Source organism: Tripterygium wilfordii, chromosome 23 (genome assembly GCF_013401445.1).
Source record: "Tripterygium wilfordii isolate XIE 37 chromosome 23, ASM1340144v1, whole genome shotgun sequence".
In the NCBI taxonomy this organism is placed as follows: domain Eukaryota; kingdom Viridiplantae; phylum Streptophyta; class Magnoliopsida; order Celastrales; family Celastraceae; genus Tripterygium; species Tripterygium wilfordii.
Genome location: NC_052254.1, coordinates 10307222 through 10325734, shown reverse-complemented (window position 1 = coordinate 10325734; position 18513 = coordinate 10307222). Strand labels below are relative to the sequence as shown.

At 36.4% G+C, this 18513-nt stretch overlaps 3 protein-coding genes across 4 annotated transcripts; 1 reads left to right on the top strand and 2 right to left on the bottom strand.

The window, feature by feature from the left end:
• The first annotated feature begins 237 nt into the window (after positions 1–237).
• Positions 238–5016, top strand: LOC119993651 (NAC domain-containing protein 75-like). 2 transcript variants are annotated; one of them, XM_038840853.1, is made up of 7 exons: positions 238–347; positions 626–887; positions 1179–1353; positions 1487–2091; positions 2726–3037; positions 3596–3682; positions 4543–5016. In XM_038840853.1, the coding sequence occupies exons 2-7, from the start codon at positions 759–761 to the stop codon at positions 4633–4635; spliced, it is 1401 nt and encodes a 466-aa protein (XP_038696781.1). In that variant the 5' UTR covers positions 238–347; positions 626–758; the 3' UTR covers positions 4636–5016. The 2 variants fall into 2 exon arrangements, with proteins under 2 accessions (XP_038696781.1, XP_038696780.1); XM_038840852.1 differs by having other exon boundaries at positions 241–887.
• Positions 5017–10999: 5983 nt separating this feature from the next.
• On the bottom strand, positions 11000–12509 carry LOC119992413 (acid phosphatase 1-like). Its single transcript, XM_038839086.1, has 3 exons — positions 12085–12509; positions 11311–11520; positions 11000–11192 (listed from the first exon to the last, which is right to left on the bottom strand). The coding sequence occupies exons 1-3, from the start codon at positions 12471–12473 to the stop codon at positions 11015–11017; spliced, it is 777 nt and encodes a 258-aa protein (XP_038695014.1). The 5' UTR covers positions 12474–12509; the 3' UTR covers positions 11000–11014.
• Positions 12510–16250: 3741 nt separating this feature from the next.
• LOC119993697 (acid phosphatase 1-like) lies at positions 16251–17759 on the bottom strand. The gene is made up of 3 exons (XM_038840910.1): positions 17318–17759; positions 16704–16913; positions 16251–16585 (listed from the first exon to the last, which is right to left on the bottom strand). Exons 1-3 carry the CDS (start codon positions 17704–17706, stop codon positions 16408–16410), a joined length of 777 nt encoding a protein of 258 aa, XP_038696838.1. The 5' UTR covers positions 17707–17759; the 3' UTR covers positions 16251–16407.
• Positions 17760–18513: the final 754 nt, after the last annotated feature.

Sequence of the window (18513 nt, the reverse complement as noted above, 5' to 3'; positions counted from 1 at the left end):
TTTTATTGTGTGTGCGGCTTAATTATTTTTGCTTTACTGGTCAATACTCTCTGAGACTCAAAAGGGAGGAGAGAGGCCCTTGTGTGCCTCAGTGAAAGAAAAAATATATACACACATATATAACCCCTATGCAATACATGTACATATACATATACATATACATATACATATACATATATGGAGAGGTGGTGCTTAAATTAACAAAGGCTTAAAGAAGGGGGCTTGAGAGAGAGACATAGACCTTTATCTTTTCTTTTAGGTTGAGTACTGGCTGGGTGGCTTGCTTGCTTCAGTTAAAGTAAGAGACCACAGAGAGGGATTTCTGGTGGTTTTCATGGTTAAAGCAGGTTTTATACCCTCAATCCACTCCTTTGACAGTTTCCCTCTTCTTCTTCTTTTTTTCTTCTTCTCCTTCTCCTTCTCCTTCTCTTCTCTTGCTTTCATTGTTATTCAATTCCCTCGCAAGTCTTTCTCTAAGGATCCATATATCTTCATTTTCCCTCTTTTGTGTCTAATTTTTCTTTCTTCCTAAACTCTGAAGTTGGGTTTTAATTTTTTTGATATAGGCATATATAATTCCCCAGATCTTGAATTTGATGATTATTTGTGGTGGTGCATAAAACAGCTGCTGCTTATTGGGAGATGAGTAGTGATAGAGTTAATTAACTACATGCAAGATTTCAAGAGTTTTCAGAGATCAAGAAGATCTTCATAGCAGGCATCGACCAACCATTAGAGCGAAAGGAATTGAAGAAGTGATGAATATTAATATAGGTGGCGGGTCAATCAGCAGCTCTGATCTTATTGATGCAAAGCTTGAAGAGCATCAGATCATATGTGGATCCAACCACTGTCCAGGTTGTGGTCACAAACTTGAAGGCAAGCCGGTACGAATTAATTCATTAATTATCTCTTCTCATTTTACTTTTTCTTCTTTGGATTCTAACAAGAAATTGCACTAAAGTAAGAATCCAAACAAAGCACTAGTACTTGTGATGCTTCTTGTTTTGTTTTCAAGAGTAATGTTTTTTACCTTTTTTTTTTCAAACCCAATTCAAATTAATTCAAAATACATATATATTTTATTTTTTTTTCATTCTCTTTTTTGATTTTCAATTATTCTTTTTTGGGTTTCAATTCAAGTTGAATTTTAATTAGAATTGTGTTTTAATTTGCAGGACTGGTTAGGACTACCTGCTGGAGTCAAATTTGATCCAACAGACCAAGAATTGATTGAACATTTAGAAGCAAAAGTAGCCAAAGACACCAGATCTCATCCTTTGATAGATGAATTCATACCTACTATTGAAGGTGAAGATGGGATTTGTTACACCCATCCAGAGAAACTTCCAGGTCGTCATCATATTTTCATTATACATATACATATACATATATGTATATATATAGGGTTTGTTAATTAAGGGGGACTGTCAAGTTGGTTACACCTAAGTCAACCTAACTTTGATTTTTTATTTCTTCTAATTAGGAGTGACAAGAGATGGGTTAAGCAGGCATTTCTTCCACAGACCATCCAAAGCATACACAACTGGAACAAGAAAGAGAAGGAAAATCCAAACAGAATGTGACTTGGAAGGAGCTGGAGAGACAAGGTGGCACAAAACCGGCAAAACAAGGCCAGTCATGGTCAGTGGGAAACAGAAAGGGTGCAAGAAAATCTTGGTGCTCTATACAAACTTTGGTAAGAATCGAAAACCCGAAAAGACGAACTGGGTGATGCACCAATACCATCTTGGGCAACATGAGGAAGAGAAGGAAGGTGAGCTTGTGGTGTCCAAAATATTCTACCAGACTCAACCAAGGCAATGTAATTGGACTAGTACTGGTGTTGATAGGAGTAATACTGCGATTACTGGTGAAGGAAGTAGTGATCAATTCCCTACTAGTACTAGTAGAAGAGATAGTGGTAGTGGTAGTTGCTCTTCTAAAGAGATTAATATATCACTTAGAGATCATGAAATATCTGCAACTGGCGCTGCAATATCAAGTTTTGGTTCTGCCTTGGATCATTTGTCACAGTTGAAAGCTCATGAACATTTCAGCTTTGACCCATTCAGGAAAAACTTTGATGAGGTAATTTTATATATTTATATATATATATATATATATTCAAAATTGTACTTTTCAAGAATAAATAGCATAGATTCTTTTGATAATTGCTTTGAAGATATTATAGACATGAAAATTCCCTAATTATTTTAATTTTGGCATTCCATTTTCTCTCTTTAAATTAAACTACAGTTTTTGAATTATAATAAATTGTCAACAATTAAATTTTATTTAATTTCTAGGTTTTGAAACAGTTGCTAATGTCCATTAATTCTACATTGAAAAAATTACATGCACCTTCTTCATGATTCAAACAATATTTGATAAATACCATAAAATCTTGTTTAATTTTGGTCAATTTTGTTTGGTCATATATATCTTTAGATAAAATAAAATAAAAAGTAGTAAAGGGTAGAGAATCCAAAAAAAGTTGCAGCTAGCTAGCTAGGGTTGATTTTGAAATATCCATTGCTTGCAAATCCAGCATGAAAACTCTTTCCATGGACCTCACTTGATTATCTCTTGTCAGCTAACTAACTTGAAAGCTTAATTTGTTACACAATCTAAAGGACAAAAAATAAAGCATGTTAAGAATGGACTATCTAGCTATAGTGGTGAGACTGGCTTCATATTTGAGGTGAGACTGTCAATTTTGCAGGTGGGGATTATAGAAGATGCTTCAACAGCAAGGGATCAACCCCCTTCCATGCCTGTCACGTCCGAGGTCGAGTTCTGCGACAATCAACAAAGGCCACATCATCATCAACAACAACATCACCAAGAACATCATCAACAACAACACCACCATGAACATCATCAGAATATTGCAACTGCTGGCTTTCACATAAGCAGACCTTCGCATCCAATCTCCACCATTGTCTCTCCTCCTCCGCTCCATCACACTTCAATAATTCTCAACGAAGACCCTTATCATGTCTCCAGGTTGATGCTTCCAAATGATAATTTCCAGGTAATAATTTATGTTATGACCAAACATTTCTAATCATATTATATCATATAAGCCAAAATTAGACATTCCACGTTATTTCCTTGCATGGTCCTAGGAGGTTTTGTGGAGTTAACTCTCATTTATGGGCTTCGACTCTATCTTACCCTATCGTCAATGTGGATCGGACTGAGTTGGCGAATTTAGAGCTGACCCAACTGTCCGATGAACATATTGGGCTGGAGAATTCTCGATTACCAAAAAAAATATAAATAAGCTGAATATTTGTTAAAAAAATAAATTTTAGATAGCATGCATGCACTTTTGTCTTTCACTCCTTATTATATCACGAATGAAGAAAGAGTTGGCGGGCATGCACTTTATATTTGTAGGGAGAGTAGTCAGCATCGACACTTATATTTGTAGGGGAGAGTAGTCAGTTTGACCAAGAAAGACCAGTGAGTCAGAATGCTTATGACTCGGTCATTAATTTTGTTTTTTGTTTTTTTTTCCCTTCCTAAAAGCATACGAAGATTTATAATTGTAATATATTTTTCTGTTTTGAATGCATGATTAATGCAGCAACAACATCATCATAAACTATTAGGAAGGTCTGCATCAGGTTTGGAGGAGCTCATCATGGGTTGCACTTCAACAGACATCAAAGAAGTGAGTTATATATATATATATATATATGTAATTATGTATATGCTATTTCATGACCCTGAAATCCAGGAGCTAGACCTGTGTGTCGTGATAATTATTATTAGTTCAGACTGGATAAAGAGGAAAAGATTAAAGTGGGTTAACTAAAGCGTTAAAATCAATTTCTTTATTACAATTAATTAAAAATAAAGAGAGAAACCCAGGTTGATATAGGATTGTCTTTCCTTTTTCTCTTTTTTTTGGAGAGAATAAGTCCGAATTGGAGCCCCCTCCCATTTTGTCAAAGGGAGTTTAATTTGTTCAAATGTGAACACTCGTGATGAATATATATAAACTACCAGACTAGCTACAGTGTACCACAATAGGAAAGTGTGAACTGTGAACAAACAAAAAAGAAAGTATAAATATGTATTTATAAATATATATATATAGTTATATAGTTTGTGGATGTGAAAACCCAAGTTGTATATGTATATATAGTTGGTGGAACATGATTTTCACTCTTCCTTTAAAGACACAAACTTCTTTTCTTTGTTTTTGTTTTTGATAAGCTAGCATGTGATTTATAAAACACTTCTCACATGCGTACTAATTTTACGCACTTGTTTTTCAATCATAAATGTAATGGGTCCCACAATAAATGTGTAGTCTCCACTTTTGTTGTATTTTATTACAACCATTAAATTTGAAGTGCATAAAGTTGGTGCGCGTGTGAAAATTATTCTGTTTGTCTACTGTTAAATTTCAATACAATTGTTGGTGGTGAGAGAAAATGAAAAAAAGATGCAGTATTTTTAGACTTTATATGCAAAACCCTAACTAGGTAGCTAATGAATTACATTGACGTTGTATGGTAATTGCAGGAATCGTCCATTCCAAACACACAAGAGGCAGAATGGTTGAAGTACTCGTCCTTCTGGCCTGCAGACCCTGACAACCAAGATCATCATGGGTAGCAACAACACACCATCATCACCATTATTAGTACTTGAAGAGGATAATGCATGCCCTGAAACCCACAACAGTACTTGTTCTCTCTCATCTTTTTCTTTCTTTTCTCTCTTTGTCTCTCAACTGAAATTAACTTCACAAACAGTCCATGTTGGAAAAGAAAGAAAAAGAAAGCCAAGAAAGGAAAAGAACAAAGAAAAAGAAAAGAAAAGAAAAGAAAAGAAAAGAAGCCAAGAAACTAAGAAAGGATGCTTCTCTACTGACAACATACAAGCCCCAGAGCAGGAGCCAAAGACCCAAACAAAGCAAATCCTCTCTCTCTCTTTCTGTGCTGAAAATCATCAATGTTATCATTACACTATCAACTTTCATGCCTCTCTCTCTCTCTCTCTCTCTATATATATATATATATTTTTTTTTTATACTTCCTTTTGCAAAGGAAATACCACAGAGTTTGTGCAAATTAATTAGGGCAAAGAAAAACTTTGTTAATTGTAATATAAATTGTGTCCTAATTATTCCCTTTTTTAGTAAAATATACATATGGAAGGGAATTTGTATGATATATATCACCCTTTTAGAAATGAAGAATTGTTTATTCTCATTTGGTGCTTCACTTTTTTTTCCATTACTTGCTTTATTGATTGTTTGGGAAAAAAACATGAAAGTGATATATTGTGGATTCTGCATGCTATTAATTATAGCTAATAAAGGCTTAAGAATAAAATATAGGGTTATTAATTAAAATTACATTCACATCATTCTAAAGAAGAAGAGTAGCTACTGTGAAGTTTTTGATCAAAAATTGGTGAAAATACGTGAAGAAAATCTGGGTAGGGTGCATCAATTTGGATGGAAGGGGAAGCTGTCCAGACGGTGTAGGGGCAAATTACTACAATCGTTGAAAGGTCAATTTTTATCTTCGTGGGGTCCGTCTGCACCTTTAGATCCTACAAACGTCACAACAAGAGCAACCGTGAGAGCTCCTTGACCAGTTTGGGAGGTGCCGATCGTGGAGGCTCCGACTATCAAGCCTGTGTTTGTCGGAGGTGGAAGATCAACGATGGTCTGTGTGTTTTGTCTGAGTATACTTTGTGAGGGTTTGTAGAGTTTTTGATTTTTGGCTTGTAATGTTCTTGGGAATTGATCCCTTTCTCCAAGGTAAGAGAAGAGTATTTATATGAAAGTCATGATTGGCCTCGGGAATTGTGTTGCCCACTTGGGTCCTATTGGATATGATGATATTGTGTAAGAGTATGAAAGTCAAGTATCTCGGTTGTGTCAGGGATGACAGACAAAAAACAGGATAGGGATATAAAAACATATGAAGTGACTATGACAGATGTCGATCGGAGTATGGATAGTATTGTGGGCGACAATTAATGAATGGATAGTTACATGACAGAAGGTCGTACCTGGGGATTTGTGCCTGTTACATCCATGAATGTCAATTGTAAACTGGATTGGATGATGCTCCTTTGAGGAATGACCACCCAATAGGTTGGCGCTCGGACGTGCCGGCGCCCTTGCTATGGTGGCGCCATTATGCAGGCGCCAATACAGTAAAGATACTCCGAAACATAGTTCCTGCCCAAGAAAGAGTTACTGTGAACATAAAAGTAATTAATTAGAAAAGATATTAGCCGTTAGTGTCAGACATGGTGTTAGACATGCTTTGTATGACTGTTACATTACTTGACAATGACTCAAAGGTCACGCGTGGGCCTCAGAATGGGCCTAAATGCACAGGTTAAGCCCGTGGACTCAGATGGTCAATCTTGGTTTCTGTCGTTACATGACCCAGTGGGGCCACAAGATTTTTGGTAACTACAGACGGCAGGCGAAAATTGTAGTTATGGGCAGATTTAAATGACAAGGTGCCTAGACGGACGAGATGGGTGTCCGAACAGCTATGTTGGAAATCAAGTCAGAAGCGGTGAAATAGACTAATTCCAATTGTTTCTAGGATTTTAGTATTAATAGGAGATTTGTTTCTAGATTTTTAACCCTAATTCCAATTGTAAGTTTCTATGAGTTTTGAGAGGCAGTTGAGAGAGAGAGCAAAATTGGAAAAAACTTTGTGGTTTATTTCTTAAATTTAATTGGGCAAAGGTGAGAGAAAATTGAGTGTGTAGTTGTAACGATTTTCTATATAGTGAATTTTATCTTGGTTGTCTTTTGACAACACGATGGTTTGTCCTCTGATCTTGGAGCTTTTTTATGTATATTATTGTGTTGATTTATCTGTCAAGGAGAAGAGTTGATCTAATTTCCCTTTAACTTTCATTTCTCTTAATCAATAAAATATCATTTCTATAAAAAGAAGAAGAAGACGAGGTAGCTAATAATTATTGTTAATAATATATCATTAAGAAAAAGAAACTCCAAGAAATCAACATTAAAAAGATTAGTGTGTCTAGGACTATGAATTATACATGACAGAATGATTTGAAAGGTCATAGGTTGGTGTCGTCTGCATAAGCGGCCGATGGCAATGAGAGGCAATTATTGGAGCATGAATTATTTTGTCGGCATTTGCATTCTTAAAAGGAAGTTTCCTTTAAAGAGAATTTGTTGTTTAATGTGGGTCCCCATCAACCCAATATATATATATGAATTTCTCTATTCAAAGACCTAAAGTACATATCAATACTTTCGAGGTTGTAAATAAGTGAAATGACAAGTGGAGTCATCGCCTTGAGTGTCACATATTTTAAATCAACGGTGAAAATATAAATCTTCATTTTAAGTCCGCTTGAGGGAATTTCTCATATATATATATATATATATAATATTATAATTTGATAGTTGACTTTTGGCTTTTGACCAATGACCACTTCATGCATGATGATAAAATTTTCACCGAGTGGTTATTAACATAGTTACCAGGAACTCAGTACACTTCGAGTCATAGTATGGGTACGGGAACGGGGTATGCCACTTGATTAATTTATGGTACGTTAGGGGTAGGATTAATTGGTACGTTAGTTGGGAACGTGATACTGTTTGAAGAGTTATTCGGGTCACCACTAAATATAGAATGTATATTAGAGTGTATGCATTAATTCCATGTTCACAAGATTATTAATTTTTTTTGTTTTGACTATTGACTAATAAGTAACTTGTATGAAACATTGTTGGGCCTGTGTTTCAATAATGAGCTTGAACTTGTTCCACCAGAATTTGGGTCTTTAAAGGCCCAGTTTTATGGGCTTGCCCTGATTAGAGTTTTTTTGGCTGCTTAAAACCCTTGTCTTGCTCTCATATTATCTTCAGTCGACTTTTTGACTTTTGAGGGCTTGTTCGTCACTTCGTCTTCTTCCCTGTGGTACACCACTTCGTCTCCTTCCCTGTCGCACATCTCTCTCTCATGCTCGATGTGGAATGATCATGAGATCCATCTTCGTTTTGTTTCATTTCAAGTTAGCAGAATTTTGGGACACCCATTTGGACGTGCGTCCCAGTTCGGTGTACTAGGGGGTTAGACCATTTCCAGTAACTATGGTTATTAATGCTCCACTAATTGGGGGTGTTATTGGGTTTTTGACTTAAAGATGAGGGTTAATTTTGTAGAAACTAATTACTAGAGCTTGATGAATATATTATCTATATAAATATTGTACTTATAAGGATCTCTCTTTATTGTGTTGTTGATGAGTAGCTAACAACCCCTCAGTCGAGGTGGTTAAGGCACATACTCGACTTGATGATACCCAAGCTCAATTCTCCTACCCCACTTACTTACCCAAAAAAGTGTTGTTTATGAGTAGTGGGGAAACTTCTTTATTGCTTTATTATGTATTCTAGATTCGAGTTTTTTGTGCACTATATGTTATAACTAATAGAGTAGTAGCTAGTTTGCTTTTATATTCCTAGAGAGCGAGAGAGAGAGAGAGACCAACGTGCATGGTGTTACATGGGACATGCATGTAATAAAGTTGTAAAACCAAACATATATGCAAGGCTGAAGAGGCAACTTCTTCGTAGTTTCTGAAGAGGAATAAAGTTGGCAACTGAAGGAATTAGCAGACAAGAATAACCTTTTACTTCTTGGATTGATTTATTTCTGATTTTCTCTTTTTTCTCTCTTTATCTGTTAAGCTTTGCTTCGCCTGTTTTCATCTACTTCTCTGATCTGTGGTCTCTCCGCCTATCTGATTCCTCCTAGAAGCTTGTTCGCACATATATCTAATGGAACCCTTGGCTCTCTTCTTCATTAGAGTTATGGGCCATGGCCTCCTTTAGTTGGGCTGGTTATTTAGCTTTCCTTCATGAGCTTTATTTCATGTTATTTCCTTTAGAGGTTTTCTGATCCAAGCCCATTGCATTGTTTTATTTGTACATGCACGCATTGAGTTTGAATTAATGAAATTCTCTCTTCTTTGTCTCTTCTTCTTCCTCCATTGTACTGATTTTTTTTTTATTTTTATTATCAAATGATAGATTTTATTAAGGAAAGAAGATAGCCAGAAGAATATACATAGCAACAAAGTGAGCCCTCCCACAAGAACCACACAGAAACAAGAGGAGCAAAAAAGAAACCAAGACGAAACCCACCCGTACAACACCAGCAGCAGACCCTAGCTAGCATCCATGGAGCAAAAGAAAGAAGACTAAAACAGACCCCAGCAGACTAGGCATGATCCCTAAGTCAGGCAGTGAACAAACCCAACCTACTCACACCTTGCTTAGCAAGAGCATCCGCAACGAAGTTGGATTCCCTCCAAACATGATTAAAAGTTATGTGAGGAAGAGAGTTGCAGTTTCTGATCATGTTAAAATCCTTAAATAAGGCCCGGGGCGTCGCGGAGTTCTTTGTGGGCCAATTAATAGCAATGAGAGAATCTGATTCCACAATGATGCCATCTACATCTTGAAAACCACGATCAATCAAGGTCTCGAGCAGTCATGATGGCCCTCAGTTCAGCAGAATTTGAGTCCTTACTCACTGAAGGACCAGAAAAAATGCAAATAAAAATACCATTACTATCTCTCAAAACACCCAAAACTAATTTTATCCTTTCCATATATCTTGTCATTTGTGTGTATACGTACGTGCCACACATTGTGACGACAGTGGTGTATGGCCAACTAATTCTCCCCATACATACATATACACTCATGTAAAACACTAAAAATCTAAGGTAACTCTATACAATTGCAGGCAAGTTGATCTTCATTTTTGTACTCTCGCTTCTGGTCTTTCGACTGTAGGTTTGTTGGTTTGTTCATCGCAAAAAATGGGAGAACCATTACGAAGGGTTTTTATCTAGATATAATAATTTCTTTAGACTTTATTGTCCTTATTAAATAATAAAAAATTGATTTAATTATGAACGTTAGATTCAAATGAGAAGTCGTTGATACGTAGACAATGACATATATGAGTGTGGTGGAATTTAAGAAGATCCTCACTTTCCCACTACCCTCTTGCTTGACTCCAAAGTTTGGATGTTAAAAACTAAATCGAATAACCGAACCGACTGATAACCAAACCAATCGATCGGTTGATTTTTTCAAAAGATTATATATTTTTTTAAAGAGCTGATCGAAAAAATCGACTATAATCGACCGATCAGTCGGTTAAATTTATATAAAAAATCGGAAAAAATAATCAAAACCGACCGTTTTCATCCCTACTCCGATCTTACCTAATTACGACATTACAGAGGGGCTCCTCATTTCATGTTAGCAGTCATTTTGTTATTCTTACAAATAACAAAAAAATGAGTGATGGAGAAGTAAGGCTGGATAATGATCAGTCATGTGAGGATCAAAGGAGAGATAAGGGGTTGAACTGGAGAGATAAGGCAGTCCACCTCACATGGTTAGTTTGAATATGCTGGATAAAGAGTTTGATCCAAGTGTGACTTCCTCAAGACAAGAGATAACTCAACAATCAATCAACTGAAGAACAAATTCAGTCTCATTCTGGTATGGTCAATAACAGACTTCATGTTAATCAACAAGTCTCAAGAAACCTCAGAGATCATTCAAGGGTAGCTTACTCTCTAACGGCTGGATGAGAATGGCGATCATGTGCAGTTAGTAATTAGTTCCATTATTTGTTTGTTAAGTTTCTATTTAAGAACTGATGCTTGTGTTTAACGAGAAGTGGCAACATTCAATAAAATTCTTTCGTATTATTCTTTCTTTCTTAAACTTCAATTGTTATCTCTTACCACCCGTATATCGCAATAGTAGTAGATGATCAAAATAATAGTGAGAAGAGAACATATCTTATTAGAGAAATGACTTCCCATCATAATTCAATTATTCCAAAGGGTCTTATTATGATTACGCCTAGTGGCTTTAAACCCTTAATACAACGATATCACAATCATAGTCCTTACAAGGAAGACATGATCATCGATCATCTTCAAGCTAAGAAACGTAATATAATGGATTTGGGATTTTAAAGGATCGTTCTCCGACAGTAAAGCCCAGCAAATCACTCCATTGACTTCCAGACACCCCATGAATCCTGTAACCTTTATTAACCAACTCCAATCTCTTCTGAGACTTGTAGACAACTGCCGGAACGCCCTGGTCTGAATCCTGCCTGTATCATTACCAAAAGATCAGAGTTGTTAGTTCAACTTTTGCATAAACAACTAAACTTGCATGAAATTTAAACCATTCTTATTGAGTTGAATCATATTTTGCATTATATCCAATACCTCAAGATAAGATCTTCCCAGCCCGAAAAACCTTGAGAAGAAAGGTTTTCAATGGTAACTTTCCTTTGAAATTCATCGCGCCCTGACAGTAAAAATATAGTGAACCCATACCTCTTGAGCAGCGTATACAAAAAAGTACTAGAAGGTACAGCAGGAGCATTAGCCAAATCCACCCATTCATTATATGAAGTTTCATTGAAACTTTCTGATCTGCATCCAAAAACCATATTGGTTATTAAATTTGGTTTATAATTTACGTCAACCACTACAAATCAAGCAACAACCAGAACTTCACAATACAAACACATCTTGTAATTAAGCCATGTATGGTTCATTAAGAACCAAAAGCAATTACTAGCTAGGTCAAAGCTTGCACCCATATTAACCGTTGCTCCTTTCATAATGATAGGGATCCATCAATTATTGGTATAGAGGTGTTTCAGTTGTCACAGTTATGGAATTTTATGCACATGATTTTATATGTTGTGCATCATGTAAGATATGTAGAGTACACGAACATTTAACTCAATAATTGGGATAATTGAAATATCAAACTAGTGTGATTTTTATTATTTTCTCTTTTACCATCAGTCAACCACTATATTGTTGACCAATACTGCCGTCATACATGGCATGTGGCACACGGCCATTGGTCATACAAAAACAAATTTATGGGATTGAATAATTGCAACCCGATTTCGTACGTACGTCATTTTTTCACATATAAGTAGATCGAATGGCGGTGATAAACAATTTTTCAGCAGCGCGACTTACCCGTATCCATGGTCCTGGTAGTAAGGAAGATTGGAGAGCAGAGCGTCATCGACACCCAAGATCCAAGCGTCCTTTCCATCGCCGGCGATCTTTATAGTACCGGCAAAGGACAACGAGACCCATGTGACCCACAAGGTGTCCATGTTGTATCGCTCACCGGTCATGTAGTCTTTAACATTGGTAACGCAATCAGGGGGGACTGTCGACCAGGATCCGATATTGTTGGTCTCGACGGATAATCGCCAACTGTCGCACAAGAGATCTTCATCATCAGCGTGGATATTTCGATGGCTGGGAATAGGCATTTGGATTATTGATCGGGAAATGGTGGAAGAGATGAGAGCAAAGAGAGTGACTGAAAAGAGAAGAGATTGATTGGAGGATGACATTGTAGGAAAACCTTGAACAATGAGCTGCTACTCTGGAGGTTCTTCTTGTTCTTCCTGTTTGACAAACATTCCCCTTTTATAGTAGTTGCCTAAGTCGAGCGAGTTACTTCTAACCAGTGTTACTGATTTTCGAGTAGTGAAAAGTAAAAATAATTGAACAAGCGTTCTTACGCATAGATGCAGATAATACGCCATGCATGTGAATAGTAGTATTCATTTTTATTATGTAGATAATGCGCCATGCATGTGAATAGTACTATTTATTTTTAATATATATAATGCCCTATGTGAATAGTCACCATCCATCTTTGTAAGGAATATTGGTATTTAACTCCCATTTGGAGTAGTATTAAAATAACTATCGGAAAGTCTATTTTTTTTCAATAAACACTTTTTTATTTGGGACGATTACCAATAAAAACACAAATGGATACGTATTTTGGAAAAAAATTATCATGTTTACAATACATTATCAAAAGGGTTTCTTAGAAAATAACAAAGAAAGTAATTCAACTTGCGTATATATGTATACATACATATATACATACATATATATATATGTGTACTACCATCAATAAACGTTTTTGGCATTTGCAACTCTGACACTTCGGCTTTTTGTTTGCAAGTGTAATGAAAAATCCAAAGAAATCAATGTGAACGTCGTCCTTGGCTTTTGTTCCTGGTCCATCTTCTCTCAAACTTATAATGTATGAGTTTTGCAGTGTGTTACAACTGCGTTCAGTTGCAAAACACCTCACCGCACCACAGTTTTTTGTGACATGCCAAACAGTTTTTGCGTTCCAACTCACATCACAGCACCACAGCTTTTTACCTCACAACACCTCACCACACCTCACATCACTCCCAAACGCTTACAATATATGTCGAATTGTCCTATGTAATCAAATTAGGTCAATTATTTTATTTTAGATTAATGTACAATGTAAACCTTAAGTGATTTTATATTAATATTATTAGTCATCTAATATAACCATAATTTAGATACGTCAAACGCACCTCACAGCACCGCACCCCACCGCATCACAGTTTTAAAAGTGATGCGCCAAACAGCTTTTTGCGTTCCAACTCACCTCACAGCACCACAGTTTTATAACTCACATCACCACACCGCACCTCACAGCACCTCACAACATTCCCAAACAAGCCCAAATGTTCACACATACACTGCCTCGTCCTTCGCTTTTGTTCCTGGTCCCTCTTCACTCAAACATATTTAACATACAACACATATGATCCTTATCCATTTACTCATTCACTTGACAAGAATTGGCCAAATCTCCTTAATCTTTCACTGATCTTTATCATCAACTAATCTTGATGATCTCTCTCTCTATCTCTTTAGGCTTTATATCATCAACACTAAGAGTGCATACACAGATAGAATTAACACTTACATAGATAGGTTAAATAATTTTTTGATTTGATTATCAAATTCATGTATTCTTTGTCTAGGATAATCCATTGGTTTAACCCTAAGAATTATATTAGGAGATGACAGAATCATGGACTACGATCCCATAATTTTTGTGAATTTTCACTAAAATGTTCTTCTAAAATTTTATAAGCCCAATGAATTTGTTCTAACTCAAATACTGTTTCAGATATATGTGTTAATGTATACATATATATGTACTACCATCCATAAACGTTTACGTCATGTGCAACTGTGTCATTCAGTTTTTTATTTGCAAAAGACAAAGCAAAGGACAATAATGGAGATCGAGAAAAGATTGAAAGTGTGGTGAGAATGCAAAGAAATCAATGTGGACCTCTCACTTATAATGTTATCCACCAAAAAATCGAGCCGCCTCGTACAATAACATTAATGTTCACACATACACTATCTCGTCGAATTTGCGGACTCCCCATATCCTACCTCCTCGTCCTTTGCTTTTATCACTGGTCCCCTTCACTCAAACATATTTAACATACAACGCATGAACATTATCCATCTACTCGCTCGCTTGACATAATATTGCCTAATTCTCCTTAATCTTGCACTCTTCATTATCATGAAGTAATCTTAATGATCTCTCTCTCTCTCTCTCTCTTTGTTATTGGGATTTTATAATCACAAAATAAAAATGTGTTTGTTGAAAAAAGTAGACTTGCCAACACTTACTTTGACACTTCTAACAAAACTGCTTAGAAGGATTGAAACACCACGTTGTCATAATCACACAAACTTTTACCTAATTTTATGAAATTTCATCATTGAGGGCCTTAAATGGGTCATTTTATATTTCAAGGGTATTGTAGTAATTTGACATTTTTGCATTTTTCATGTCATCAACTTTGGATTTTGAGAAATACGTTGAAAACCTTGAGAGTTTACTTCAAATATGGTGGATTTTAGTGTTCTTTTCTTGGATTAAATGATGGTTTAGGCTTCATTGTTGTTTCCACCTACGCTAGTTGGTATCAGATTCAAGGAGTTGACCTTGAATCCATGGCTAACAACGAAGGAGGAGGACATAACCCAACTATTGTAGAGAAAGGAATCAAAGATTTTTGGACAGAGAACGCCACACAACGACAACAGATGGATGAGTTGCGCGAGATCTTCACTCGATTCATGATTCGAGTGCAACATGGACATGCTGAACGTCAATTTCCTACTGAGGAGATATCCCTAGAGGAACGAGCACCCCTACCCATCTGTAGTAGGGGACGTGGTCAGCTCAACCGTGGTCGTCATGTTCGTGCTTGCACTTATCAACCACCGCTACCAGGAGATCCTGATTCAAAAGATGGTGATGATTTTGGAGGGTTGCGGGTTACCAACATGGTCGACAATAGAGGTCTTTTGAGAAAAATTCACTAGTAATCTATCACTCAAGTGGTCGATCAATATGTTCACTCTAACATCATAAACTGGATAGAAATATTATACTTGAGAGGTGGTGGTGTGAATCTGGCATTGTCTTGCTCTCATTACTTCAATTTCTCACCGAATGGGTTTGGGGTTTGGATTTGGATCTAGTGGTGGGGGGGGGGGGGGGAGGGAGAGAGAGAGAACCAGATTTTAAGTCATGTACATGTGTCAATCATTCAGTGGTGCATGCAAACCATATCAATACGATGACGTGGTGTACGGCAATAGTGAATATTTTCTCCATATACACGGCATGTAAAACACTAAAATCGAAGACAATTCTGTACAATTGGGGTAAGTTGCTATTCTTTGTTGGGTTTGTTGATTTCAAAGAACGGGATTTTATTTAGATATAATTTCTTGAGATTTTAATGTCCTTAATAAATAATAAAAATAATAACTTAATTATGAACGTTAGATTCAAATGCGAAGTCATTAAGAAATAGACTATGTAACATATATGTTAGTGTGATGCAACATATTGTTTAAGAGTAAGTCTATGTCCTTTTATAAATGAGAGTAGATGGCCAAAACAATAGTGGTAGGGAACATATCCTATTAGAGAAATGACTTTCCATCGTGATATAATCATGTACTTTTATAGATGAGGCCATGTCAGTCGGAAGACAAATAAGCACATCTATCATCCAATCATGTAAAAGTCAGACTAAGACTAGAAGCATATCGCGGCAAATGATTTGCAAAGACTCTCACCTTCATACTACTCTCTAGTTTGACCCCGAATTTATCTAAGACATTTACAGAGGGGCTCGTCTCGTTTCATGTTCATTAGCAGTTATATTTTTCCATTTTTATCACCACTATAACGCAATGTTCATGTCTTTGTGCGCGTGACGCCTAGTAGTAGATGATCAAAATAATAGTGGGAAGAGAACATATCTTATTACAGAAATGACTTCCCATCATAATACAATTATTCCAAAGGGTCTTATTATGATTACGCCTAGTGGCTTTAAACCCTTAATACAACGATACCACAATCATAGTCCTTACAATGAAGACATGATCATCTTCAAGCTAAGAAACGTTATATAATGGATTTGGGATTTTAAAGGATCGTTCTCCGACTGCAGAGCCCAGCAAATCACTCCATTGACTTCCAGACACCCCATGAATCCTGTAACCTTTATTAACCAACTCCAATCTCTTCTGAGACTTGTAGACAACTGCCAGAACGCCCTGGTCTGAATCCTGCCTGTATCATTACCAAAAGACCAGAGTTGTTAGTTTAACTTTTGCATAAACAATTAAACTTGCATGAAATTTAAACCATTCTTATTGAGTTGAATCATATTTTGCATTATATCCAATACCTCAAGATAAGATCTTCCCAGCCCGAAAAACCTTGAGAAGAAAGGTTTTCAATGGTAACTTTCCTTTGAAATTCATCGCGCCCTGACAGTAAAAATATAGTGAACCCATACCTCTTGAGCAGCGTGTACAAAAAAGTACTAGAAGGTACAGCAGGAGCATTAGCCAAATCCACCCATTCATTATATGAAGTTTCATTGAAACTTTCTGATCTGCATCCAAAAACCATATTGGTTATTAAATTTGGTTTATAATTTACGTCAACCACTACAAATCAAGCAACAACCAGAACTTCACAATACAAACACATCTTGTAATTAAGCCATATATGGTCCATTAAGATATGTAGAGTACACGAAAGTTTAACTCAATAATTGGTATAATTGAAATATCAAACTACTGTGGTTTTTATTATTTTCTCATTTACCATCAGTCAACCACTATATTGTTGACCAATACTGCCGTCATACATGGCATGTGGCACACGGCCATTGGCCATACAAAAACAAATTTATTTGATTGAATAATTGCAACCCGATTTCGTACGTACGTAATTTTTTTACATATAAGTAGATCGAATGGCGGTGACAAACAATTTTTCAGCAGCGCGACTTACCCGTATCCATGGTCCTGGTAGTAAGGAAGATTGGAGAGCAGAGCGTCATCGACACCCAAGATCCAAGCGTCCTTGCCGTCGTCGGCCATCTTTATAGTACTGGCAAAGGACAACGAGACCCATGTGACCCACCAGGTGTCCATGTTGTAGCGCTCACCGGTCATGTAGTCTTTAACATTGGTAACGCATTCATAGGGGACTGTCGACCAGGATCCCATATTGTTGGTCTCGACGGATAATCGCCAACTGTCGCACAAGAGATCGTCATCATCAGCGTGGATATTTCGCAGGCTGGGAATAGGCATTTGGATTATTGATCGGGAAATGGTGGAAGAGATGAGAGCAAAGAGAGTGACTGAAAAGAGAAGAGATTGATTGGAGGATGACATTGTAGGAAAACCTTGAACAATGAGCTGCTACTCTGGAGGTTCTCCTTGTTCTTCCTGATTGACAAACATTCCCCTTTTATAGTAGTTGCCTAAGTCGAGCGAGTTACTTTTAACCAGTGTTACTGATTTTCGAGTAGTGAAAAGTAAAAATAATTGAACAAGCGTTCTTACGCATAGATGCAGATAATACGCCATGCATGTGAATAGTACTATTCATTTTTATTATCTAGATAATGCGCCATGCATGTGAATAGAACTATTCATTTTTATTATAGATAATGCCCTATGTGAATAGTCACCATCCATCTTTGTAAGGAATATTGGCATTTAACTCCCATTTGGGGTAGTATTAAATTAAGGACAACCTAAAAAGAATATTAATCATGACACAACTCATTAAATTACCTATGTGTCCCTTTTTATTTAATAAAATTATTAAGTTTTAGTGAATCGGCGTCTTTTCATTTTAGTTCTTCTACATTTTCTACTAATATGACATCAATAGTTTTGATTTTTTCTCTTTTATTAAATGAAACTTCAAAATGGTTTCTCTCAAAATAAATGACGGATTTAAAAAAATTTTATCCTCTTTTTATATATATATATATGTACTACCATCAATAAACGTTTTTGGCATTTGCAACTCTGACACTTCGGCTTTTTGTTTGCAAGTGTAGTGAAAAATCCAAAGAAATCAATGTGAACGTCGTCCTTGGCTTTTGTTCTTGGTCCATCTTCTCTCAAACTTAAAATGTTCACACATACACTGCCTCGTCCTTCGCTTTTGTTCCTGGTCCCTCTTCACTC

Excerpts from the sequence above, each read along its gene's own strand:
- LOC119993651 (XM_038840853.1), top strand. The coding sequence starts at position 759 with ATGAATATTAATATAGGTGGCGGGTCAATCAGCAGCTCTGATCTTATT. Across the intron at positions 2,092-2,725 it reads TCAGGAAAAACTTTGATGAG|GTGGGGATTATAGAAGATGC; the intron begins GTAATTTTATAT and ends TCAATTTTGCAG. Across the intron at positions 3,683-4,542 it reads CTTCAACAGACATCAAAGAA|GAATCGTCCATTCCAAACAC; the intron begins GTGAGTTATATA and ends TGGTAATTGCAG.
- LOC119992413 (XM_038839086.1), bottom strand. The coding sequence starts at position 12,473 with ATGTCATCCTCCAATCAATCTCTTCTCTTTTCAGTCACTCTCTTTGCT. Across the intron at positions 11,521-12,084 it reads TACCAGGACCATGGATACGG|ATCAGAAAGTTTCAATGAAA; the intron begins GTAAGTCGCGCT and ends TTTTGGATGCAG. Across the intron at positions 11,193-11,310 it reads TGGGAAGATCTTATCTTGAG|GCAGGATTCAGACCAGGGCG; the intron begins GTATTGGATATA and ends GTAATGATACAG.
- LOC119993697 (XM_038840910.1), bottom strand. The coding sequence starts at position 17,706 with ATGTCATCCTCCAATCAATCTCTTCTCTTTTCAGTCACTCTCTTTGCT. Across the intron at positions 16,914-17,317 it reads TACCAGGACCATGGATACGG|ATCAGAAAGTTTCAATGAAA; the intron begins GTAAGTCGCGCT and ends TTTTGGATGCAG. Across the intron at positions 16,586-16,703 it reads TGGGAAGATCTTATCTTGAG|GCAGGATTCAGACCAGGGCG; the intron begins GTATTGGATATA and ends GTAATGATACAG.